General features: G+C 36.3%; 1 protein-coding gene across 2 annotated transcripts in view; it reads left to right on the forward strand.

Annotated features, from left to right (window-relative positions):
* Positions 1 to 27,125, forward strand: part of SLIT2 (slit guidance ligand 2) — a 368,435-nt gene that overhangs the window by 15,506 nt on the left and 325,804 nt on the right. For both annotated transcript variants that reach the window (XM_054486451.2, XM_054486452.2), the window contains exon 4: positions 763 to 834. In XM_054486451.2, the coding sequence (XP_054342426.1) occupies positions 763 to 834 (72 nt within the window). The remainder of the gene's footprint in view (positions 1 to 762; positions 835 to 27,125) is intronic.

Consider the following 27,125-nt stretch of genomic DNA (forward strand, 5'->3'; position numbering starts at 1 on the left):
CTACATTAGAGATAGTATTTGCCCACTCTTTTCTTTAATAGGTGTGCATACCAAGCATCAGGGCTTAAATTCAGTTAGAGTTGCAATCACACTCTTTTCTAAAACATTTAAAACATTCCAAATTACTTAGACATTTTAAAACATTACTTAAACAGATTTGACGACACTGTTAGTTATAATACTGAGCCTTAAATTCAGTTAAGGGTTGGAAGCTGTGGGTTGAGGTTTGAGCTCTGGGTTGGTATTCTGATTTTGCCTATGGGACAAATCATGCTGACAATTTCTCACACCCCTTTTTTTTTTTCTTCCAACTAAATGAAAAGCTAAGAAAATTGAAATTCCCATCTCCCCACAATTCCTTGGCTGAGCTTGTAGGCCAATTGGGACTGTGTATGGATTATTTTAGACACCATTCACTGCGGTATTTCTGCTGGATGTTGAAGTCACCTACCTTAGGCGCCTAAGACTGAGTCTCAAAAATCCTTTATTATTGTGTATATTCTGGTTGACTGATGTTGCACAGGATTTCAGTTTAAAGTTTAGACCCCAGTAATCATCATCTTAGTAAGCACAATGGAAAACTGCATTAAAGAGTCATGTAACAAAAGGTGTAACCAACTTTTGATTTGCAATGCTTGAATTCTCTTGAATGTCATTTCATTCTTTTCTGAAATACAGGATGAGGCATGACACTACCAAATCACAGTCTCATTGTTGGGTATTTTCTATGTAACATAAGCTTTGTTTTTGTTTTGTCAAAAGGCGTTTAAACAGAAATCACCTTCAGCTGTTTCCTGAGTTGCTGTTTCTTGGGACTGCGAAGCTGTACAGGCTGTAAGTAGACGCAAATAGTTATTGTTGCTTTGGGTAGTACCTTGTGTTTTATTAAATGTATTTTGGATCTGTTTCTGTGTGCTTTCCTGGAATCTATTCATCAATAGATTATTCGATTAAAAGTTTGTGTTTTTTCTTTAGGAAATTTATGATTTGTTTTCTAGTGGTTCCAGTTGTTTTATTTGGTTAGGATTTAGCAGTTTATGTATGTGTTACGGAAATTGGATTATTATTATTATTTTTGGTAATGTGATGATGGCGAGATTTACCTACTTTTTAATGGAAATGTTTGATTAAGTTCTGAAGGGAGAAAATTGCTACTGTGCTTCCTCTTAAGAGGAAGTTGGCAGTGTGTTCTTGTAAAGTTGAGATTTTTAATGTCAGCTTTTTTGGTATTGTTTCTGGGCTCAAGTAGTAGTGTTTATTAGTCCGAAAATATTATTATAAGGTATTTAAAGAGGGCTGTAAATTTCCTCTTAAATGTTTCCTTTAAAGCCACAATTTCAGCCTCTGCAACATGAATGACTGTATGGCAAGGTTTTCATATCAAATACGTCATAGACTATTAAAGGAAGTAATTCCTTAAAGGAGCATAATGTGAGTATTAGGGGGAATCACTTTTTCCTCCCTGGAATGCTTTTGCACTGATCTAATGTGTAATAGTGAAAACACATTTTTGAAAGCATTTAAAATGAGATTTTCAGCCATATGAATGACTTTGTGCAGATGGGAGATAAGCTACAAAGTTTTGGAAAAATAAATGGCAATGATTATTGAGGTACATGCATGTTGTGAAAAAAACTGCTGGGATATATAGAGTAAATTGCTCCATTAGCCCCCACCTGGATGGTGGGTGTCCCATATGGTACTGTTTGTAGAGAAAGTGAGCATATTTCCTTTTTCTGAACTTGTCTTTGTAGCCTACTAGTTCAATGTGGTTATCAATTCCAGAAGTGGGAGGACTGTCCTCTCACACCCTTCACCCCCAGGAATAGCCAGGATCTTTGTTACGTCCTCCTGAAACCTTAACAACCTTAACTTACTATAGGGAGATATTCCCCAGCTGACATACCAGATCTCTCCAGAGGCTTTCCTGACTGTGTTCCTCTAAGGATAGCTAAAATCACCTGGTATTTTTCTCTTCTTTTTTGTGTTCCCTGCTGCACAATTGGACCAATTTAAGTAAATTTAAAAAATAAAATGAAGAAACCTCGGAATTGCGTTTTTAACAAAAATTATCTAATAACTATTTTTACTTAGGAAATAGGATGTAGGTTTGCTATAAAGATTATATGTGTGCATATCAGTAGATAATTCTATCTAAATATTTGGGCTTAGTTTCTAAAAAGGGCCATAGAGTTGGTTTTGATAGTATTTCACTTTCAGCTTTAGTTATTGGTAACTGAGGAGATTTTTAAGGAATCGACTTGGATTAATTGCCCCAGTTTAAGGTAGTTTAATCCATTGCAGAATCCCTCATCAGCAAATTATATTCTGCTTGACATTTTGCCCTCTTTGACAGTATCTCATAGCAGACCAAGAGATTTTCTTTTATGTTTTGTTATGATTTTATAACTTTATGCAGCTGCTGTATGAAAAAAGACTTGAAATCTTTAAGTGAATTAAAGAAACAGAATCCATAAACCTATGACAGCATTTCCTAATTAATTAAATGCGTGTTGGAAAATGGGGAAACAGGCAGCTAGAAAATGTGTTCAGATTTTTTTATGTGTCTTTCTGGCTCAAAGGATTTGTCCTGGGGACTAATAACAGCTAAAACAGTGTTTGTTAGGTGGAACTAGTTACAAGAGGGATGTGAATATTTTTATGTTTCAGAAGTTGTATAACTTGATGGCCTAGCACTCAATATTGACAAAGTGTATCCCTTAACATGAGATTTGACATCAGATTTAGGCACTGGATGTACATAGAAAACTAGAGGTGGAATTTTCATTTGCATCCTCACATCAGGAATCTTGAGTTAAGGAACTGTTGCTTCATCTGAATGAGACTTAGGTGAATTGTTAAGAGTGCTTTTTCTCTCGAGAGGATAAGTTATAAGCTGCATGTGACCACTTGTTTATGATGGTGATAATTAATTAAACAACTGCCATTGGAAGTCTTTAATAAACAAAGGAACACACGCTTGTGAAGCTCACTACTGGCTGGTGTAATTATGAAAAGCAAAGGTACAAGTTCACATTTTCTTCATATGATGCAGATGCCAAGTAGCTCACCTGAAACAAATATTCTAGCAGATGGGAAAATGTGCACAAACCTATATGCACAACATCCTTTATAATGCTCATTAAAAACATATTTTTTTTCACAAGAAGGACAAGTAACAGAACAAAGGATATGGAATTTTTGACAAATAATGGGGAAAAATGATAGGACAAGGAAAGTATTTGATAGTTGATATATATATGATTGTTTTATAAATATATGTAAAACAATATATAAGTATTCTATAAATATACAATATTTATAGAATATATATTTTGACATTTATATAATATATAATTATACATAATATATAATATATATTTATATGTAATATAATATATAATTAATTTATATATAATATTTATATATAATTTATATTTATATATAATATACATTTATATATATATTATATATATGTATATAGCAAGCCATAGTTGCCCCTACTGTCTAATGCAGTAGAGGCATACTATATGCAGAACTCATAAAAAAACAAATTTAGGATTTACTTCCTCTGTATAGGTTGTTCCGAGATACGAATTAATGTTTCAATTTCTTTATTTTCTTAGTTATTGTATACTTTATTCATACTTAACACTATGTTTTCCCAGGTATATCACTAATAAAAAAGGTTACTGGTTTAATACATAGTTTATACACTGAAGTTTGATTTTTCGCATTGTTTGCTTAGATTAAAGCTAGTTGGATATACTGCACATTGTGTTGCTTTTCTTTGAGCTTTGGAATAAATAATCACCATTTGACTAGTGGCTGAAAATAAGATGCCAGGGGAAGAAGCACACATGCTTTTCATGGACTCTAAATGCAATATAAAAGAAAAGGAGGGTATAATGTATATGAATTATGATTCGACACGCTTGGTTGCTGCTAGCGGCCAAATATGCTTTTCCTTTGCTGTCTGCTCCAATTTCTCTTTGGACGGGTTGAGAGAGCACTACATGTTCAGGTCAAGATGTTTGCTCAGAAATAGTAGTACAGTTGCAGCTGTGTTTGTTGGAGTAGGAGACTAGTTTAAATAGCATTACCATTTATCCAGTCCATTAACAGAACTCTGTAAAATAATACCAACTCTGCATAAACTACAGGACAGTGTAATAAAATTACAAGCACTTGTTGACAGATGGAAAGTGCAAGTAAAGGGAATCTAAAATAAGGGACGATAGGTTGGAGGTTAAAAAAAAAAATAAGCCAGCATGAAGTTTTCTTAACTTATAGACTCTATCTTCCCCCTTTGCTCCTCCTCCAAAATCAAGGTTGCATTTTTATTATGAACCTAAGAGTAGAGGAAATTATTTTTAAAGAAATCTGGAGCTGGTTAACTGAAGAAGAGATTGAAGGGAATTTTGAAACAGTTGATTATAATTGATTGAAATGTATGAGTACTAATACAAATCTTCCTGATAAGTGTAACCTTAAAAGAGGCTTAGGAGTAAGTGATTCACACTTTTTGATGAGTTTGCAACTACTAATCTGGACTCATTAAAGAGGAATTTCATTGGTAGTACTGCGGTTAGACATTTGGTTATAAATATTTGTTTTGTGGTTTTCGGTTTATTTCTTTGAGTATATTATATTTACTGAGACTTCTAACATAAGCTTAAGTATCCAAAGCACTTTTTAGAAACTCATTTTTCACTTTTATCTGCCAAACCAAACCAAAACTAAACAAACAAACAAAAAGAACTGCATCTGTCCCAGGGACTCATTTTCTCTACTTCTTTGAATAAAACCTTTTTATTTCTGGTTCTCAAGTGCCATTCATTATTCCCCAGTGAGTTTTGGAGCGACTAAATTATCTGACATTAGGAATGGTATTTTTAAGGCCAAGGACTCTCTTTATGGCCTAGTGAATACTTACCTGAGACAAATAGATTTTGACTGCTTAATTTCATTGGCCAGGTCATAATTCATTATCTGTCAGATAGGATCTCAGATTCTCAAAATTGCTTTTGATAACTATAATGAGACTTAAGAGGAAAACTTAATTTTTTTATTAAGATAATCAATTAATTTGTTCAGCATAACAAATATATATAATTAAGCTATCTTTATTTTCCTTTCCATCACTGCCACAGAAGGAGACTTAGCTTTTGTTTGTTTAATAGTTATAAGAGTAACACATGCTCATTGTAAAAAAGATCTAGGAAAATCAGAAAAAAAAATAGAAAATAGGAAGTAAACATTATCTATTATCTCACTACGCAGATATAGCCATTATTATACTTCTCAATTATTATCTTAGAATTATTTTTATGATTATATATATAAATGCTACTTAGACGTGTATGATGAAAACTTTTTTTAATATCCCCAGGGTCTAGTATAAGGCTTGACCTTTAGAAGCTCTCATCAAGTGTTTGATGTATTGAATTAAATCTCTGTTGGGTTCAGGGTTTGTAACTTGAATGAGCAAATAGTAACTCTGGGACAGCTTTATAAATAATGGAGAACCAAATTAAATTTAAAGGATAACTTGGTCAATTAAGTGTTTGATTCCCCTAGGTTTCTCAAACATTGAAGTGTTTCAGTAGACACAACACAATCAAAATGATCCATTTTTCACCTAAGCAAAATATACCTTAATTTAATAAAATGTTTTATAAAACTAACTCCCTAGTTCTTGGATGTCAGTTTAGTCTCATAGGTTTCTTGGAGTCAACCATGAAAGCAGGATACAACAGAGGAGCCCATGTACAAATTTCTCTTGAATTAATTTCTACCAGCTCTGATTAAAGTGTGGACTACTAGAGGTGTCAGGTGCCATAGTTTCCTGCTTCATTTTACTCTTGGCCTGTTTGGCCCCTGCCACAATAAATCCGACTGTGATTGTGCAGGAATTGCAGGTTACAGTTGCTACGGTTACTGTTGTTCAGCCAGACCCACATCATTACTCATCTAGCGTGCTGCCATGATAGCTACCGCTGATTTCTGTTGCTGAGACTGCCAAAGAGCTTCATGTGCTACGGGTGAAAGTTCCGTCGAAGGTGGCGTCTGTGATCTAATTTGGTGTAAGGAAACACTATCTGAATTATATACTGATACTTTGCTAAGGGGAACAGATTGACTCTGTATCGAGAGAGAAAACTTAGAAAAGGGTTCACTTTCAGTGATTAAAACACCAAGTCCTTCATTACTAAGGTAACTTTTTAATTACTTATTGGGCCCAAGGGACTCTGTTTTTGCCACTTAAAAAATAGAGGCATACAAGGAGTATTGCATTTAAAAAAATTACCACTATATAACCAAAACTTTATTTTCAAATAGATAGACAACAGACTTGATATATGGGTATCTGAACACAGCTCAAAATAGCCATTACCACTTGTCATGAAAGAAAGAAAAGTGCAAAGCCCTGAGCAGGACCTACTTTTATTTTATTTTTTAAATCAACATGTAATCCTGTGATTTAAACGTCCTAAATCCAATGAAGATTAAGATCATATTTGAGATTTTGCCAGATCTAGTGTTGATGGTTTTTACTTCAAAGGGATTACTAATAGACTTGTTGCTAAAGAAAGCTAACAATTGTCCGGTTTCTGCTGTTACCAACACACGGATTGGACCTTCAGAGTGTGAAATCTACAGCATAGCTCACAGAATAAGAAAATCAAATGCAAGAATGCAAGAAGGTTTTTGTGGGTTTTTTTTTTTTCACTCAGCTGTACTTATTTAAACGGCTGCTTTCACAAATGCAAATGTTTCTAACTCCACCAACAAGTACTCATGGACTGCCAACTTGAATTTGTAGAATACTATGATCGATGCTCAGAAGGGAAACTAACAAAATATGTGGCTCCATATAATATGTGGTATTTGTGGGCCTCAGCTGTTGCTAACAACTTACCTATACTGCGTGAATTAATGCCTAGAGAGTTCATTGAGAGTGATCAAATATGTGAATTTAAGTCTATCATGTTCATGTAAAAAATATATCATATACACATCATCAGGTAATATTTTAAAGTTTTTAAATAATGAAATTGCCACTACAATCTCAAGGTTACAATTTTGGGGACTGAAATTTACATAAACATTATTTCTAGGAATAAGGGTTGGTAGGGTTTTAGTTATATTTAGGTAATTTTAATGTATTTGTATTATGTTTTAAGACACTGAAATCAATTTACTTTCTATCTTAAGGGAGGTTGTGTAAAATGATAGTGTTTAAATGCCTACTCAGATATTTGCGGTTCTGTTAATTTTGGAAGTCAGTAGACAACCACATTGTTGAGTTTTCTTATCTGTAAGATGGGAAGGGTCACACTATTTACTTTCTGGGGATAGCACAGTAAAATTTAGATTCCGTATTCAAAAGAACATTGTAAATTTTCAAGTATGATAGAAATTATATTTATATTATTGTCATGCTTTCATTGCAAGCAAGATGGAAATAATAGTCACTCAGATGTCCTTGCAACTTGCCCTCAGTCAGCAAAGTTCCTGATACGATTGCACAGCCCTCTTGCATTTATCCTTACTGTAGTAACACATAAATATGTGTAGTCACATTAATTATCTTACCACAGCAAATTGACCTAAAATGTGCATTTGTACCATGTTATTTCTCTTTACTTGGCTGCAGAAGGTACATTAGGGCCAGGATATTCTTAATGAGATCTCTTCATGCTCTCCCAGTTGATGATTCATATAGTTTTAAAATTCATCTATAAAGTAAATTACAGATAGAAACAAAAAGACTGTGACTCAGGAACTATTTGTTAGTGCATATATTTAGATTGCTGTTTTAATGATGTGTTTTTCTGAATGACAAATGAAGGAAAAATACAAATGTTAGAAAATGCTGAGTAAACTCCTTAAACTATAGGTAAAGTATTCTGAAAGTTGTTCAGAAGATTTACATGTGTTGCTAAGGAACATTTTCACTACTAATAAAAATTTTGTTTTTAAAATAATATAAGATTAATCTGTTAGCCTTATAATACGTACATATGATTTGATCTATGGAACATTGTCATCTTTATATAAATTGCATAGGTGATTTTAAGTGTATTTTTAGGCTACTAATTATGTCAAAATCCAGTAAAAATTGCAAATCTTTTAGCACTTTAAATCTAAATAATGTTATATTATGAGACAAGTTTGAACCAGAAGTCATTTTGTTTTGTTCTTTTTTCCACAATTCCAGTACTTCTCAAAGTAGCATAGATATATATGGTGTATATCCACTCATTACATGTTACCTATAATAGAGTTGATTATAATCACTGAATTTTTTATGGAGGGTTAACCTTAAAATATTTTATAAATTTTGATATAAGAAACCTTTGGATGGAAGTTTTAAAAGAAACTAAATCTTAGAGAAGGAAGCAATGAAGAGTAAAAAGACCGGTCCTTGACAACACCCATGGCCTAGGGTACAGCATAGAGGTGTGAAATGTTATTAAGAGAACATCCGTGTCTCTTGAAACATCCCCCAAATGAAAGTTTATAGCAAAGTATGGCAACTTGATTTAAGTGTTTAAAACAAAACAAAACAAACAAACAAAAACTTAAAAGAGAAATAAGTAAATCTGGAAACAGAATTGGAAAAAATAGCTTTGCCCCATCATGATAGGTTTCTTCTACTAGTGAAAGATTAAAGCTCGAAGTATGTGAATAGCTGAGAACAGCACAGAGAAAGGTTGATTGCTTCCCCTCCGACAGTTCCAATTGATTGAAAAAAGCCTAATTTAAAGTTCTGTTTGTTCTATGTCTTAAACCATCAGAATTCTCTTTTGGGACCCGAGGAATGCTCTGGAGGAAAAAGAATCCAAGGATAAAAAGTCATTGCAAGCCAACAATTGTTCCTAATCCTCACAAAATGCTGGAGAAATTAAATTTATTCTTTATTGCTCAAAGTGTTACCTAGGTCACTGGGCGATGGGAAAATTGGACTGGAAGTCGAGTAGGCGCAAGCTTTGTTTTGTGTCTAGATGCTTAACCTTAGACACGACAAGGCATCTTAGAGTGTTGTGGGAACTTGGTTCAGAGCATTAACACCAAGACTTTTATTACCCCGGATTTATAATAGGCTGTGCTGTCAGGAGATGAAAATGTTGTGTTTACATTTCAGTGTTAAATGATCATTTAATTAACACCTAAGGGGAAAAAAAACTTGTGAAATTCTTAGCAGCTTTTATTGTTGGTTTCCTGGGAGGTTTTAATATCCAAGTTTCATTGAGAATTTTTTGTAAGTAAAGACACAAAAGACATTATAAACTTTTAAAGGAAGACAAACAGTTTAACCTTGACCCTTTAAAAAAATATTAATTTAAATTAAATTTTAAATCTGGTGTTCTTCTCATAAGTTTCTAGACTAATATATTAAAATACATTTTGATTGGACACTACTTTTGTGTAAACAGTATATAAATATTATTGAATTTACATTATACATTTTCTAGGGTAAAACATTTGAAATTACTAATTAGTTTATCTTAAGAAGTTTAAAATGTTTAGAACACTGACTTAAACATTTTGCATCTGTTAAACTACCACTGTAGTTACATTGTTTAGAATCTGCCTCAATGTAGGTATTCATATGCAAGCATATTCTATTGGTAAGTTATGTCATTATTCTATTATTTTTAATCATTAATTTGGATATAGCTACATCATGATGAAAGATATATATATATCTTTCATCATGATGTAGCTATATCCAAATTTATATACACACACACACACACACACACACACACACACACACACAATAGGGAAGAATAATGCCATTAACCTTAAAACTCAGATTCACTTAATTAGAAGTAACTAAAAGATTAGCTGTCATAAAATGCTTTTATTTACTCTTGCTCTTTTATGAGACAGTTAACCAAAAAGGAATGGTCTTGAGGCAGAGTGATAACATTTGGAAGATGTAATGTGTACTGTCAAGAGTAGCTGCATAGTTAGTAACACTTTAAGGATACCTTTCTAAAACTATCTTTAAAGTTTACATCTTTTTTATTCTCATTTTATCTGAATATGAAGCTTTATGTTCAAATATATGAAACTTAAAAAAATTTACCGGTTTACATGCTGTTAAAGTAAAATCTTTCTTAATTTTTCCAGAAATGAACATGTCATTATGATGTAGTCTTTTTCTAAATACACTGTTTATATTCACACTGAAACAGAAATGCTTATCTGGTTTTTTGTTGTTGTTGTTTAAATTCAAATGCCTCAGGATAAAACCCACTCTCTGTCTTATTCATGATAAAGAAGTGCATGGAAAATGGAATGTTGTTAAAATCTCTCAATAAAAAGCCCTGCTTTTAACTAAGGATTATACCCTCACTTACAAAACAGTACTGAGCATTATGTAGGCACTTTGTATGATGTTATATGCTCTACTTACTTCTATCAAGTTTCAACCTTTCTGCAAACTTTCCTCATTTTTTTTAACACACTTTGATCTTTTTCTTCCAAAAGAGACTTTTCTACCCAGCCTCTTGTCACAAAAACCCAGAAATAGGAATATTGCTTTAAACATTTTATCTTCTTTACCTAAGGACCAACCTTCTGGTTGAGTTAGTTGCAAGACAAAACAAACAAACAAAAACAAACACAAAACATTGTCCAGAAGTATAAAAGAGTGAAAGACAAGAGAAAGAGAGGAGTAACAAAACCTGGTTATTTAATATAATGGATAGCCAGGGTATTCTAAATGGTATAGTTTATCATACCAACTGATATTCCAAGCCAATCGGGTGATGCCAGTGGTGGGGGGCGGTGGGGGGAGGGCATGTGGAGGGGGAAGCGAGAGGTGGGCATACTGAGTGCTTAAGAAATGTACAGAGGAAGAATAAGTATTTAGGGAAATTATAGGAAATTCCATTTAACGTAGATAAATGTGTTTCTTTTATATTAAGGAAGTCAATGCTGTGCTTTTATACGAAGAAAGTCAGTGTTAAAATTTCATACATTCCTTTTTGGAAATCTCTGCTCAGAAACTAAAAAATATTTCAGTATTTATTTTAGATAAACTCTCCAGGCTTGCCTCTTAAAAAAATAGGAATAACTTCTAAATACAATCTGTGCTAACAAATATATTTGACACTTACTCTAAGTCATTTCATGTATTGAGGTTGGGAAATAAAATATCTAGAAATACTCTGTATTGTACTTGGCAGTGATTAGTTAAAATTAACCTCCCATTCATATCACACTCTTTCACTTGGCTTTGATGACCCACCCTAATGTAGTTCTGCATTACCTCTTCAACGTTATCATGCTATCACAGCAGATCTACGGCATCTCAAGCAAGCAGATTTTCCTGTGGCTGCCTGGAAATTCCCAGCATTATTTCTGGACTTCTTTCTTTCCTCCTTCCTCCTCATATAGGCCTCAGCTCCTCTACTAAAGCTTTCTCAATGGTTTTAGTTACCTCCACATGATCATTCATTATAATATGGTACAGACTATTGATTCTATGGTACAGTATAATGTGGTACAGACGATTGATTCAGACCGCCTGGGTTTGAATCACTGAATGTGTCATCTTGGGAATATCACTCAATTACCTGCCAAGTGCCTCAGTTTTTCCTTGTGTAAAATGAGGATACTAGGAGTATGTTTCTTATGGAAGTGTTGTGTGGAGTAAATTATTTCCTAAATGAACTGAGCTTACTTTGGTACTTGGCATATAATAAGTGGCATGTACTTACTTTTTTTGCTTCCTTTTATCATTAAAACTGTATCACTGTTTCCTGTCCCATATAATGGGTTGTCACATATAATTCTTTAATCGTAACCTGTGTGTTAACTTTGCCGAGATTCCTGTCTTATATTTGTCTTTGTTTCATATGTAGCATCTAGCCTAGTACAGGTTGGCTAATAAATATCTTTTTGATGGAATAGTTGGAAATTAAGCCTGAGAAAGACACTACCAATAGATTGAACTTGGGATGATATATGTTGAGGTGTGAAAAAAGCACTGAATCAGAAGTCAAAAGGCTTTTACAGCCGGGCAAGGTGGCTCACGCCTGTAATCCCAGCACTTTGGGAGGCCGAGGCGGCCATGAGGTCAGGAGATTGAGACCATCCTGGCTAACACAGTGAAACCCCATCTCTACTAAAAATACAAAAAATTAGCTGGGCGTGGTGGTGGGTGCCTATAGTCCCAGCTACTCGGGAGGCTGAGGCAGGAGAATGGCGTGAACCCGGGAGGTGGAGGTTGCAGTGAGCCGAGACTGCACCACTGCACTCCACCTGGGCGACAGAGTGAGACTCTGTCTCAAAAAAAAAAAAAAGAAAAAAAAACAAAACAAAAGGTTTTACTTGTTACATTCCTAGCTCTGCTGATCACTAGCTGCAGATGCTGAGCAAAGATACTGGCTTTTTTTTTGAGGATCAGTTTCTTTGTTTATATATAAGTATGTAGTAAGTCAGATAAGAGAGGGACCTTGCCTAATGTGTTCACCATCATATTACCAGAATTTAGCAGAAGGCCTCTAAGCCTCTAGGGAATGTGTGAAGATAATTGAGGGAAAGGAAGGAGATCAAAATACATCTAAGATGTGTTCTCTCTGTTTTTCAAAAATTTACAGGGAACTCTACACAGGCCCTGGAATAATTACGGTAGTGGAATTGTTCATGGTAGTAAACCAGGAATTAGATAATTAGGTTGTGGATAAGTGATTTGAGATTATTCTCTCTACTATTAGCTTACATTTTGAATGGCTTTGCTATTAAATGTGAATTGTTTGAAGGCTTATATTAAAAAAAATGTTTTTTTTTTTTTTTTGAGACGGAGTTTCCCTCTTGTTGCCCAGGCTGGAGTGCAATGGCGTGATCTTGGCTCACTGCAACCTCCGCCTCCCAGGTTCAAGTGATTCTCCCGCCTAAACCTCCTGAGTAGCTGGGATTACAGGCATGTGCCACGATGCCTGACTAATTTTTGTGTTTTTAGTAGAGACGGGGTTTCTCCATGTTGGTCAGGCTGGCCTCGAACTCCTGACCTCAGGTGATCCACCCGCCTCGGCCTCCCAAAGTGCTGGGATTACAGGCGTGTGCCACTGCACCCAGTCGGTTAAAAAAATGATTAAAGGAGATTTGATGCTTATGCCTTATTAAGTGGTGATCTTGATACTTGATAATCTCTCAATATGAGGTAAGTGGTGTACAACTGAGGTAGTTTTAATAATCACCTGTCTCTCAAACATCGCTAGTGGTGGCATGAAGAAATAAGTTAAAAATTAAACAGGGCAAATCAAGATAATATAATGGATTTGGTTAATAAAGGTTTATATGTTCATATTTGTGTTATAATATTTTTTGTAATAGGTTTGAAGCAGGGACCATCATTTTCTGTAATTCTCCCTAGGAAATGCATTGTGCACCCTGGACAATTAATTTTCCTGACCTTTTGAGGAGAACAGAATGTGTGGAACCTGAATACCCTGAAGGCAAAGGAATCTGGAGTCTGTTTCTAAGAGGAGAGCTTCCCTCTGAGTTGGTGTGGGTTTTCTTTCCCTCTCTTGAAGGGGAATGAATTCCACACCTAATGAATAGTTTCAAGGAAAGTTGTTAATCAGGTACTCCAAGTGACCACCCTGGATTTTTCTTTTATTACACAGGAACGTGAGGGAATGAGAAAGCAACATAGTTACATTTGATAAAAGGAAATACCCTTTCTCCTCTCCCCTCCCACCACACCATTCCTTGGAATTTAGTTGATGTGGGAAATTACTGCAGCAAATAATGTGTTTGAAAAAGCAAAGTTGTGTGAATGAGAATAACGCTTGTAGCTACAATAATTATGTTAAAAAATCACAAGGTATATCCATCATCATATTTCAGAGCAAGAGTTTTCATCTAACGAGGTTGGAAAAGAATTTTTCCTTAGTTCTTGTCATCTCCCAGGGAAGCATGACATGCAGGAATTACTGTTGTTACCAACATTATATTTTGTTCTTTTCTGATTCATCAGAACCTTTCTGTTGCCGTAAAATGGGAAACTTCACCAAAATCAGATGAAGAACTTCAAGTAAATGTGACAGAGGGGTAATAATGAACTATAAATATAATTGAATTTTATTCAGATGGACAAATGTTATTCTTTAATCCTTTCCCATTTAGAAGCCATACTCTAATTTAAAAAGAGAAAAGTGGTCTCTAATTTAAAAAGAGAAAAGTGGTTTAAAACAACAACATTAGAGTCCAGATATTTCTCTATTTTCTAAATTAAGCCACCTGGGTTGAAGAACACTATTCAAGTGTGGGTAAACATGTTTTGATAAAAAGTTTTGTTATTTCCAAATAACTATTATACCCCCAATCATCAGTGTGATATCTATTACCAGATACTCACTTGGGTTGTTTTTTTAAATAATATGATTCAGTTTTAGGTTTTTAAAAGTATAGTTCTTATCTTCAATTCTCAAGAATATGTAATACCTTTTATTTATTACTATACTAATTTTATATTATATTTCAAAGAAGTGATACCTACAGTGTGCACTCCAGTGGTTCAAGAGAAACGTGTTCTGTGGTCAAATGTGTTGGGAAATAATGAAAGTCATATCACCTGTGGTGGCTACAGTGTACACTTGTGTGTTAATCTTAAAGGCATACTACAATAAATAAATCTGTTTATCCTTTTAAAATTTGTTTTTCAAAGTTATTTAACTATAGAAGCCTCTCTTCTTTCTTAACTATTCCTATTTATTCTTGTTAATCCAGAGAGCAAAACCAGTCTTTAGCTTTTCCAAAGAATAGTTTCTTTTTATTACTTCTGATTGAGATTTTATTAAAGACCATTTAGGACATATGGGGTTGACATATATATATATATATATATATTTTTGTGGCAACGTTGTCACGTGTAAGACTTTTAATAGTGCATTGGCTTATAAATCTATTCTTTTCAATCCATCTTTGAAGGTGAACTTGGCATTCTGTTGTAGCCTTGAAAAATAGAAGAACTTAGCATATTTTCTAACAATTTCATTAACTTAGCACCACTATTTGCTTTAGGTATTTGTTTATATGTGTGTGTTGCCTGTGTGCATGCGCGCACGCACACACACACACACACACACACACAAAGCCATTCAACTACTATTTTAAGGACTTTAACATTTTATAGCTTAACTCTCTCTCTCTTCCCTGCCTCAGCCAACTGAAGCACCAGAAGTCCTTTGTGGAACACCTGCTGTGCACAGCATTCTTTAGCAACACAATGAGGTGTGCATCATCTAAGCTGGTGTGAACTTGCGGGAGTCTTTCTCACTCTATAGAGAGGGTGTTGGAGCCAAAAGCTTTTATGTACAATTCGGAGATGATTGGTGGACTTTGAAATCATTGCAAAACTAATTTGTTCAGTATTTTTGCCAAGACCAATCTTTCCAGTATTAGAAGACAAAATAACTTAGATATGAAGGTTTAGACACAGGAATAAAAACAAATGGAAGAAATGATTATAAATCTCCAAAGGCAACTTTTAAAAATACACTTGAATGATGCTTCTCACCAGGACACTTAATATTAGTCATTACTGAAAATTACCATCTCATCTCTTAGTTCCCCCCAGTAAGCTGCTTTGGGGCCACCAATTTTTATTTATCGTTAATATTGAGAGAAAAGATACAAAAGAAAACAGAATCATAAAATTAGAGTATGACTCAATCAAAACTATTTCAAAGCTTGATATTAAATAAACTATAAATAATTTACTTCAAATTATACCCAATATTTGTACACATATTTAATCTTCAGCTTTTACTGTGCCTAAAGATCTATTTTTAATTAGTTTCGGCTCCCTCTTCTTAAAGAAGCAGAATACCCAAACCCTCCCATTCCCCTTCCCTGATCTATTCTTCTTCTTTGGTTTCCATACCATGTATATATCATAGTGTGTATTTTGCTTATGTTGTCTGTCACTTCCAATTAATGTGGAAGCATTGTGAACGTAGACAGTAACAGTAGATGTACAAGAAATACAGGTTAAGTGAGTGAATGAGGGCCTTGCAACAACCTGCCAGAATTGGAATCCTAGCTCCAGTGTTTACTAGGTGGGCAACTTGCCGCCATTCAGAGAGTGCCACCACCCTGCCTGGAGAGTGGGGCCCCTTTCCTTGTGTTGCTGTGCAGTACCAAATGATGGACGCCTTCCCATATGCAGATGTTTTCACTTACTTTTTAGCATAGTGAATCCACAAACCTCTAGCCTAGGGACTTAAAAATGTGCTGCTTTAGCATATTATAGAAACTCTAGCATATTATAGAAACTGCTAATTCTTATATTGTCTTGATTAGCTTACTAACCAAATTATTAGCTAATAATTGTCATTATTAGCTTACTAACCAAATCCCTTCCATAGGTTATACATTCTGTGAGGGTTTGGACATACATATGCCACTCCCTTCACCACAGGGCAGTATTCACATGCACTGGGTGCTCAAATATTCGTAGGTTGAAGGAAAAGGGTAGGGAGAACAAAGGAACCACGGAATCATCCTTCATGGTAAATAAGCGAAAGACAGCATTTGAAGCATTATCTTTTTAATATCTTTGCATATGTTCTTTCTTGATAGTGTTTAAGTTTAAAAAGAATAGCCAAGTGCACTTGTTCAGTCAATATATCTAAGCACTTATGCATAGGGGACTTTTTGTACCAATTTCTTCACTGTAATATATTAATTCTGTTTACAGAATCCTGAAGAAAGGGCTGTCCTACAACACCTTTTATATTATTTGTCAGTTCTCTTCCAATATTTTTACCCATTTATGTGTGTGAGAGATTTTGTTTTGCTGAATTTGCAAATAAAACAATATTACTACAAAGTTGAAATTGTTAATGTAGTAGGAAACAAATGAGGCAGATGGTTTAGTCTCATCATTTTGTGTCTTTACATAGGTTGCTAAGGGATAGCTTACATCATTTAGTGTGCCTCCACAGTTCTTTGCCATTCTAGGGCATGTACTTCTGACATTTTTATTAGGCTTTTGTGTTTGGTCACTGTATTACATCCAGCAATTTATTCCTTTCCACTTAAATTGTCTTCCCTGTACAAGGGGTGGAGAAGAATTCAGTGTCTGCACATAAAAGGCCATTATCTTATCTTAGCAACTCCAGCCATTCACTCCTCTGTGAATCATGACAGCTCAGCTGGGAAATACAGAACTATATCATAAGAGGGCAAGATCATGGGAGTGAGACAATGATGAGGCCTATGACATTGGAAGGTGGTGAGTTCATCATCTGCAACAAAGATTAACAACCCTTTGCTGAGCCTGACCTGATAGGCCATTTAGTGGAAAGACCAAAGCTTGCATCCAGGAAGTGTGCTCTGCCTATGATCTTGATTTACCTGTAGCTTGTAAAGACTACGCAGGTGATCTCATTGTTATTTTTCTTGCCCCAAATCAGAACACCTCCTTTATCAGAAAACTGAGATAAGCACACTGACACTGATACTTCATATGTATTGCAGCAGGCAGGCTGTAGAGCAAATACGTAGAAACTTTTGCACTTTACTCTTTTATTTTTATTTTTTCTGAGACAGTGTCTTGCTCTGTTATCCAGGGAGTGCAGTGGTGTGATGTCAGCTCACTGCAACCTCTGCCTCCTGACTCAAGTGATCCTCCCGCCTAAACCTCCCAAGTAATTGGAACTGCAGGCACACATCACCACACCCAGCTGATTTTTGTATTTCTTGTAAAGATGGTGTTTCACCATGTTGCCCAGGCAGGTCTCAAACTCCTGGGCTCAAGCAGTCTACCTGCTTCAGCCTCCCAAAGTGCTGGGATTACAAGCATGAGCCACCATGGCCAACCTGCGTTACTCCTAATACAGTCTTCATTCTACAAAGAGAACTATTTTCTGACTGGAGGAAGTGGCGATAGTGAGGATGGAGTCAGTTGTGTAGCTCTCATAAAATGAGAACATGATCCAGAGGCTCTTCCAAGTGCCTTATTTCTATTAATAGTGCTTCATTCGTTTTTCAATAATTTGAAGGAGAACTAAATTACAGACGAGAAAACTGACACCCAAAGAGATGATGTAATGCCCACGTGGCAGGCTGGCATTTGAATACAGTGCAGTGTTCTTTACCATGTATATTAACTGTTCTGGGGATAAGAGGGTCTTTTAATTAAATAAAAACACTATACAATGTATAATCCTCATGGTAATCTCTTTTAAGTCCTCACCTCACTTTATGTATTGTTAATTGTGCATAGGTGCTTACAGGGAGCTTGTTATCTCCTCTCTCCTCCGCCCTCATTCCATCATTTTCCAAACTTGAAGTTTAATGTCACCCTTGGCTCCTTTTCCCTTCCTTAGCTCCACTTTCAACTTCTGTCAGTTCTACCTCCACAGTTGGTTCATCCGTCTTCTCCTTTCCCTCTCAGTAATTTGCTTCCTAACTGTACTTCCTGCTCCTGTATTTCTTAATCTATACAGTCCTCTGCCTAATGGCCAGAAATATCCTCCTAAAGTACAGCTAGGAGGCCAGGCGCGGTGGCTCATGCCTGTAATCCCAGCACTTTGTGAGGCCGAGGTGGGCGAATCACCTGAAGTCAGGAGTTCGAGACCAGCCTGACCAACATGGTGAAACTCTGTCTCTACTAAAAATACAAAAAATTAGCCAGGCGTAGTGGCGTGTGCCTACAGTCCCAGCTGCTCAGGACTGAGGTGAGAGAATCGCTTGAACCTGGGAGGCGAAGGTTGCAGTGAGCTGAGATCGTGCCATTGCACTCCAGCATGGGCAGCAGAGCGAGACTTCATCTCTAAGTAAATAAATATAGCTAAGATCACGTCCCTTGCCCAAAGATCATTTTGTATACAGGCACAGCAGTTTAGATTTAATAAAACATTTTTCCATGTATTACACTCAAAGGTACTCTGATAAATATGTATCACCATCTCAGTTTTATAGATGAAATAACTGAAGCCTAAAGTGGGTAACCCACTTACTAGCCCACCTTTCTAGGCCTAGTAAATAATAGAACCATTATTTTCCTGTAAACTTACCCAGCTGCTGTTATCTAAACTCCTACGCTGGCCTTCAGGTTCTCTAAGTGGTCTCAAGCTATTGTTCTTATTTCCTGGTGTTTTCTCACTGTACATGGACTCGAGGAGTGACTCAAGGAAGCTAGCTACTCTTGAGCCTATGGGCATGCCTCTGATATTTCTTCTGCCTTCTTCACCAGTAAACGTGTATTCACTGCCCAAGAACTAGATCCCGCCTTCTCTGCTCTACTGACCTACCTGATGAACCCAAGAAACTGTGACCCCATTTATGAAATCAATGCCACAGGCAAGCAATGCTCCCCATTAGGAAGCCTCTCACAGCGGAGAGTCTAGCAGAGAATATCCCTCTTCCCTGGAGTGTTTCTTCCTGCTCCTTCACTGCCTGACAACACCTCCCATCCCCTTTTTTGTTAATGGGCTGTCTTATACATCTCAAAGGAATGTTCTAACAGGGTTCATATTTATTTATCTCATTATCACCTTAGGTCTTGGTCCTTAGTTGGAACTTTTTTGTTGATGGAAAAACTGTACCTGATAAACTCAAATGTGTTTTTCTCCTGTGAGGCTTGTTTGGAGGGTGTGATCTGAGCCTATTCGCTCTTCAGTTGTGCCTAGAAGCATCTCTCCATTGTCTCCATAGTTTTATGTAACAATGATCGTATAGTGAGTATATCCCTATCTCTCTCCTTCTAGAATTCAAGCTACTGGTGGCAAATTCTAAGTATTTTTCATCTTTATGCTTCCCACAGCACGTAATATAGGGCTAATAAGCACATAGAGCTGGATAAATACTTGCTAAATAAATTCAATAAGATCTTCTCTTAAAAACAATTTTCTTTAAAAAAAACTATGTATTGATATTTAAGTTTTATAAAGACTTTTCATTCTTTTCCTCCAAGTCAAATTTCTTCTATTGAAACAGAAAACTTGCTTTTGAAATGAAACAAAATTTCAGTAACATGGTATCTGATTTTTAAACAGCCCATATAGTTGGAAATAAGAGTGTGTTTATGTGTGTAAATTGGTAAGTCGATAGAATTTCCAGGTAAACAATCATGGCTGTTATTGTATGCCATCACGTTTATTATGGAAACATATTATTGTAATTTATCTGGGAATTTAAAAAAATGGCATGTGAGTCAGCATGCTGTGGTACAGAGCCAAGTTTTTGTGGGCAAACAGGGTGGGATTCCGATCTTGGCTTCAGCAGTGTGGTGTGTAGGCCTCGGTTCCTCACCTGTGGATGGACGCTCCTTACCTCATTGGCTTGTTGTGAAGATTGAATGAGTCTGTGAGGTCAGTGAAGTGCTTACACTTAGTAAATTCTCAATAAATATTCGCTATGATGTTTTTTATTAGAAACACTGGCACATTACTGAGTGCATGTGCTCTGCACATGTGCATGACAATGAGGAAATTTCCCTTTAATTTCTGAAATGGTGGGTGATGATCTATACCCAGGATAATTTTTCTAGTAAATCAGCTTATTGGGGATGCCTATGGATAAAGCCCTTCACTTTTAAGGTATTCCCTTTAATTTAACAATAAGACATAAAACATTGAAGTATACAAAATAAATGGCTATGGTTAATGGATTACCTGCAAATAAATGACACCTGTCCAAATCTGGCTTCAATAATAAGGGAATTCATCACTTTACAAAAACAAGAAGTTCAGAGGTAGGTCAAGCCATGGCTCTTAGTTACTTTCTCCCTCTTCATTTCTCCAGCCTCACTGTCAGTGTCCAAAGGCTTTGCTCCTGGTGTCAAAACAGCCATCAGTGTGCCTTGTGCTTCCTGGTTCATAGTCAGTGAGACAGAGAGGGGAAGAAGGGAGGGCTAAAGAGAGCATAGGAGATATCGCCCCTCAGGGTGGACTTCAAGTCTCTTTTTTCAATTGAATTGAACCAACTTAGGTGAAGTTGCCAAAGAAAGGGCGTGCGTTGATTGATTTAAACTAGTTGAGATACGTCTCTAGACTTTTGCATGGTTGTGTAAGTGAATCAGGTCAGGACTCTAATAGGACAGAGAAAGGTGGGGCAGGGGGTGCTGATGGATGTGGGGAAGTAACCAACAATGTCCATACTCTCCAATTAAGAACTTAAATTTTAATGTTTCATCTGATTTTTGCCACAGGAATTTGGATCAGTTTTCTGTTACAGCATTTTTAATTTTTGTGAATAAAATGGAACCTCTTGCAATTTGGTTTCTTTGTGACTCATTTCCTCATAGAGGGATAATAAAACCCACATTTCCAGTTTTGAGATGACTATTAAAAAAAAATCTGTGTATGACCCAGTGCCAGCAAGCCCAGCTTGCTTTTTGAGTAGTTACTATTGTTGTTGCCATTGTTATTTTCTTGGTCAGGATGTCTTAATTTTATTTTGTCTCGTCTAGACTCCAGTTTTCTCTTCCCATATTTTTACATTATGAATCCACATAGGTGCCTTATCACCTCATCCAAGAAAAAAGCCCATGAAGGTGTGTTTTTTTTTTAACATTTTATAAATTATTTGCTCATACAATCTCATAGAGTTCTCACAGAAACCCTGTGGTGTAGATACTATCGTGCAATTTTAGAGATCTCTTTATCTTCCTCCTTTAAACTATGAGCTTCATGAGGACAGAGACTTTGTTTTGTTTGCTGTTGTATCCTTAGTATTCAAAATAGTATATTGCACAAGGTGGACTGGTAGATGCTCGATCAGTGTTTTCTGAAGAAAGGGAGAGAGGGGAGGAGGGAGGAGCCCTTTGTGACCTACAGAGGTTAGAGGGCTTTCCCAGTTTGTGACATTCTAGTTAAGTTATAAATCCTCATTCGTAGTGGGCCTCTGAGGCCTGTATACCCTGCCTCTCTACAGCTTCATCTTGCTTTCTTCACTCTCCTGTCTCTCTCTGTGCTCCAGCTGCACAGGCATATGCAGTTCCTACGATATGCCTCCCTCTGCACCTCCACAGGGTCTTTGCACATGCAGATTCTTTAGCCTGTGGAACTGCTTGCTCTACCTGCTCATCTCCCATTTGCCTCCCTACACCTGGCCATTCTCCCATATCCCTGCTTTATTCTGTTTAGATCCTTCATATTCCAGCTTGAACATCACTTTTCTGGGAACCCTTACCTAATCCCCCAGGTTAAACCACGTTCCCTTTATACATCCCCACAGCATCAGGATACTTTCCTCAACTGTTTTTTAATACAGTCAGCCTTTCATGTCTGTGGGTTCTCCATCTGTGGATTCAACCAACAGCAGATCAAAAATATTTGAAAAAATGAAAAAGAAATGAAAAATAACCATTAAAAAATACAAACAAAAAACTATACAATATAATAACAATTTGCATAGCATTTACATTACATTAGTTACTATAAGTAGTTTAGAGATGATTTAAAGTCTATGAGAGGATGTGTTAGGTTCTATTCAAATACTAGGCCATGTAAGGGACTTTGGCATTCTGAGAGTTTGGAATCCCTGTAGCCTAGAGCACGAGGTCCTGGAACCAGTGTCCCATGGATACCAAGGGACGACTGTATGTGTGTATTTGTGTGATTACTTACGAATACTCTTTCTTCACTAGAGCTTGAAAACGGATAGGTTTTCACTCATCATTGTTTTGCCAATGTCTGGCATATGGTGGTTGCTTGGTAAATATGTGTTGAATAAATGCCAAAAAATACTGTTTTGTCAGCCTATTTTCATTTTTTTTTCTGGTTACACTCATGATTTGCAGAAGAAAGGTTAGCATTTGTATTAATATCTTATTTTTTTCCGTATCATTTTTCATAATAACCTATATATCAGAAAATCATAAAGTCTGCAGAGACAGCTTCTGTGTCCCTAGCTTAAATTATTATGCCCGTTTCCTTCTTTTAGGGCTAAGCTTAAAATTTATCTTCACCGGCCTTTACTCAGTCAAGCTGGATTGGGTGTCCCTCCCAATCCAGGGGTGGCCCAGCATCCTGTTAATGTGGTCAGCACCCAACTATTTTTTTTTCACCTGGCTCTCCACTGAGCTTAAAATTAGAGACTGAATTTAGTTCGATATGTTTGCCCATTGCCCAGCGCAATGCCTGGCATATTAGACACCAGAGATACCTTTCCAAATGAATGAATTAATAAATGCATGTCTTGCACTTGTGTGATATTCCTCAGATATCTAAATCGTTCCTGGAAAAGCATTCAGTAAATAGTTGTAATGTCATTCAGTGCGTTCAGTGTGGTATGCACATTCTTCAAGGATTGTCCAAGTTAATCCACTTTTTAGTGATCTTATCACTGGAGTGCAGATTGCACACTACATACGAGTGTTTGGCTGAGGAGGAGGAGAATGGGGCCTGAAATCCAGCATGCACTCTGACCATTATGGTATGTCTGCCCCTAAGAAACCTCCTATTTTTTTTTTTTTTTATAGCAATGCTATGTGTAATTGCATGGTCCTAAATGTAGGAAGAAAAATGTTAAGAATTTTCTATTTAAGTTCTAGTCGCATTTCCTCTCAACTTTGAAATATCTCTATTTTAAAAATTGTATCGTATATTGGTACAATAATACTAATCTATATAAATAGAAGTAATTTATAAATGGTGAAGGCGTATGTTCAAAAAAGTTTTGCTGATGCAGTAATATGTGATCAAAACAATTATAGAAAACTTTGATTTAATCTCTAAGCCCAGTGCCATGGTGGTTTCCAAAAATAATTTACAGCTTCGTTTTGATCTCATTTTGAGATGCCTGAGGAAGGGGCTGAATGATCTTAGGGTAGAAACATCCCAGAGCTCCTGCGCACCTCTGTGTGTGTGTGTGCATGTGTGTGCATCAGTGAGTCCTGTGTGTATCAGGTGTTCCTGCGTATGTGCTGAAGAGGAGAATGGATAGACTATGGCTGGACTATGGCTGAGATTTGTCTTCAGGTTTGATGCAAATCCATCCCAATGCAGTCCATTTTAGGGAAAACAGATACACTAATTTCAAGATTCATTAGCCAGTTCTCCTTTCAGATGAGTAGTTAATGATGAATTCTCTTTTCCCCATTCATTGGCTTTCTCTAAATTGTAGATATGAAACAACCTCTTCATGTCTGCTCTGCCTCTGGGATAGAAATAATGAATTGTAGGTTTCTAATAAAAGAGACACGTTTTGTGTCAGAACATCTTGATTAGAATTGTTGCAGCCACTTACTCAACGTGTGACTATTTAGGAAAAATAATCATTCTGAGCTTTAGTATTTTCTTCTGTAAAATGAAAGTAATATTAATTAATTCATAGATTTGTTATAGCTACTTGGGAGGCTGAGGTGAGAGGATCGCTTGAGGACAGGAGTTTGAGAGTAGCTTCCTGGCTGATATAGTGAGACCTGTCTCAAAAGAAGAAGAAGAAGGAGAAGGAGAAGGAGTACTGAGAAGGAGAAGGAGAAGAAGGAGAAACACTCTGGCATAGTACTAGGTAGACAGTGTTTATGGAAGTTTTTTAGTTTTGAGCTTTAGAAGTCTTTTTTATTAGCAATGATAAAATCACAACTGTTTATGTGCTGTCTGATGTGATGGTTACTTTAAAACACATGTATTATTTCTCTATATCAAACTCGTTAAAATAAGATTATTTGGTTAGGAATTAGCTAATGTATTTGTCTGTCTTTTGAAGAGTGACAGCTTCCTAGCTTTTTCTTTTTTCTTTATTTTTTGGTCTACTTGAAGCTGCCATATTTATTATATGATTGAGTAAGGATACAGTGATAATGTATTATATGACCGAGTAATGATACAATGATAATGACTCCATCCCATGGTCTGAGTAATTTTGCAACATGTGGGTGCCACAGGACCGTAAAGCAAAAATCCATTCTGAATGGGGTATCTGCGAAGGCAACAGAGACTTCACTTTAAGTGGATTTCTGTAGTTTCCAAAGGGATGAGAGGGGGAAAAAAGTCTGTATAGAAAGAGGGGGGAATAAAGTCTGTATAGAAAGGATGACTTAGTTGACATGGTTAAAAGGTGTGCTCATTGACTGGGAAAAAGTTCATAAGTTTGCAGTATTAGGTTAAGGAAGGAAAGTCCATTCAAGCTATTTTAAAGACTCTGACATGCCAGGCTAAGAACTTCATTCAGACGTTATTTGATAGGCAGGGGTGATCTGATTAAGATCATGCCCTGGGAAGATTATGACTATGAATTGAAGGAAACAGACTGGAAGCCTAGAGATTAGTTACAAAAATAATACCATGGTCCAAAGTCATAATTCAGGGTGTAACTGTTAGGAAAAGAGGAAGGACATTTAAAAAGATATTTGCAATGAATAGCTGTTGTATATCGTATGGTGGGTTTGGGTGAAACTAGACTAAAATTTTTAATAAAGCCTAAATAAACAGCAATGAGCGCTGGTTCCCTCAGCGTTTTGTTTGAGGTACTAGTGATTGTCAAGTGAAGTTCTTAACACATAGTAACGTGAACTCGAATCAAGAAAGGAAGAGCATTACTATTTTTTCAGGGTTTAGAATCAATTCTTAGCTTTCTTCCTGAAACCATTTCCCATCTTCTACTATTTGAAGAACTAGAGGCATAGATGTATTAATGTGGCCTTTATTTTTCTTATGAGAATAAGAAGGATAATACACTTCTCATGCTGGAAACTACCTTATAAACTTAGGTGAAGAGACAGGTGTCAGATATATTATGTGACTTGCCCAAGATCGCCTGGCCCGTGGAGGGAGAACCTTCACTGGGCTCAGGGATGCGGGCTTCCTGTGTGAAGGTCCTCCCAAGACTCCGTGCTGCCTGGTCTTTACCTGGTCCACGGACACCAGTCCTTTTTTTCCTTCTTTTTTCTACCATTTAATGGTGTTTGCATTTGTCAATATTTAAAGACACCTACCTGAAATTCACAGAACCGTATATGATGGTTCTCATTTTTGTTTGTTTGTTTTTCATCTTTAGAAAGTACCCACGTATTGTCTGGGTGTGGTGGCTCATGCCTGTAATCCCAGCAGTTTGCGAGGCTGAGGAAGTTGGATCACTTGAGGCTAGGAGTTTGAGACTAGCCTGGCCAACATGACAAAACCCTGTCTCTACTAAAATTGCAAAAATTAGCTGGGCATGGTGGCACATGCCTGTAATCCCAGCTACATCATGAGGCTGACGCACAAGAATTGTTTGAACCCAGGAGACGGAGGTTGCAATGAGCCAAGATCACACCACTGCACTCCAGCCTGGATGACCGAGTGAGACTCTGTCTCAAAAAAACAAAAAAAAAACCAAAAAAAAACAAACAAACAAACTAAAAAAAACAAGAAAGCACCCACATAATAAAAATGTTGCGCTGGGCACTATATAAAGCCAGGTAAATATACAAAGGTCTCAGCCTCCACTGTGTATCATGTTTCATACACAGAAGATTATATCCTGAAATCACTGGAGTAAATGTCGAAGTATCAGAGTGTCAGTTTCTCCCCCATAAATTCTCCGGTTACACTTAGAAAGTTTTTTGTTTTGTTGTGTTTTGTGTTTAGTTTTGGCTAATAGTTTTGGCTCTAAGAGGAAGGAAAGGAAATTCACATTTTGTTTGACACTTTTACGAGAAGTTATATATGGCCTTTTAATTTATACATGTAAAATTAATTTGTAAAAGCAGCTATGATGTAATTTATGGATGAGAAAGCTGAAGATTGACTAGCCTTGTTAATGAAAGGTAGATAGCCGTGGTTGGAATTCATGTCTTCTGAGGTTCATAAAACAGGCCATCTTTTAAATTGAGAAGTGACATCATAATAGCAACATGGGCAACCTGAAAGGCAGTCAAAGAAAAACAAGGAGGGTATTAAAAGGTCTGAATGGTATATCACACGAGAATCAGTTGAAAAGACTTGCACTGTTTAGAAGAAAGAGATAAAATGAGGTGCTACTTAATCAAAAATTTTTAAACAACTGAGGTGTTATCCTTTCAAAGAAGTATCAAAGACTAGTTAGCTCAAAAAGATGAAAGTAATTTGATATTGGAAGTGACTTTCCTTTCCAAGGCCCATGTCAAGGGTTTGGGGCCAGGTATTTGGCAGGACTCCACTGTTGGGAAGATTGCAAAAGAA

This window comes from Pongo pygmaeus, chromosome 3 (assembly GCF_028885625.2).
Source record: "Pongo pygmaeus isolate AG05252 chromosome 3, NHGRI_mPonPyg2-v2.0_pri, whole genome shotgun sequence".
NCBI classification, from domain to species: Eukaryota; Metazoa; Chordata; class Mammalia; order Primates; family Hominidae; genus Pongo; species Pongo pygmaeus.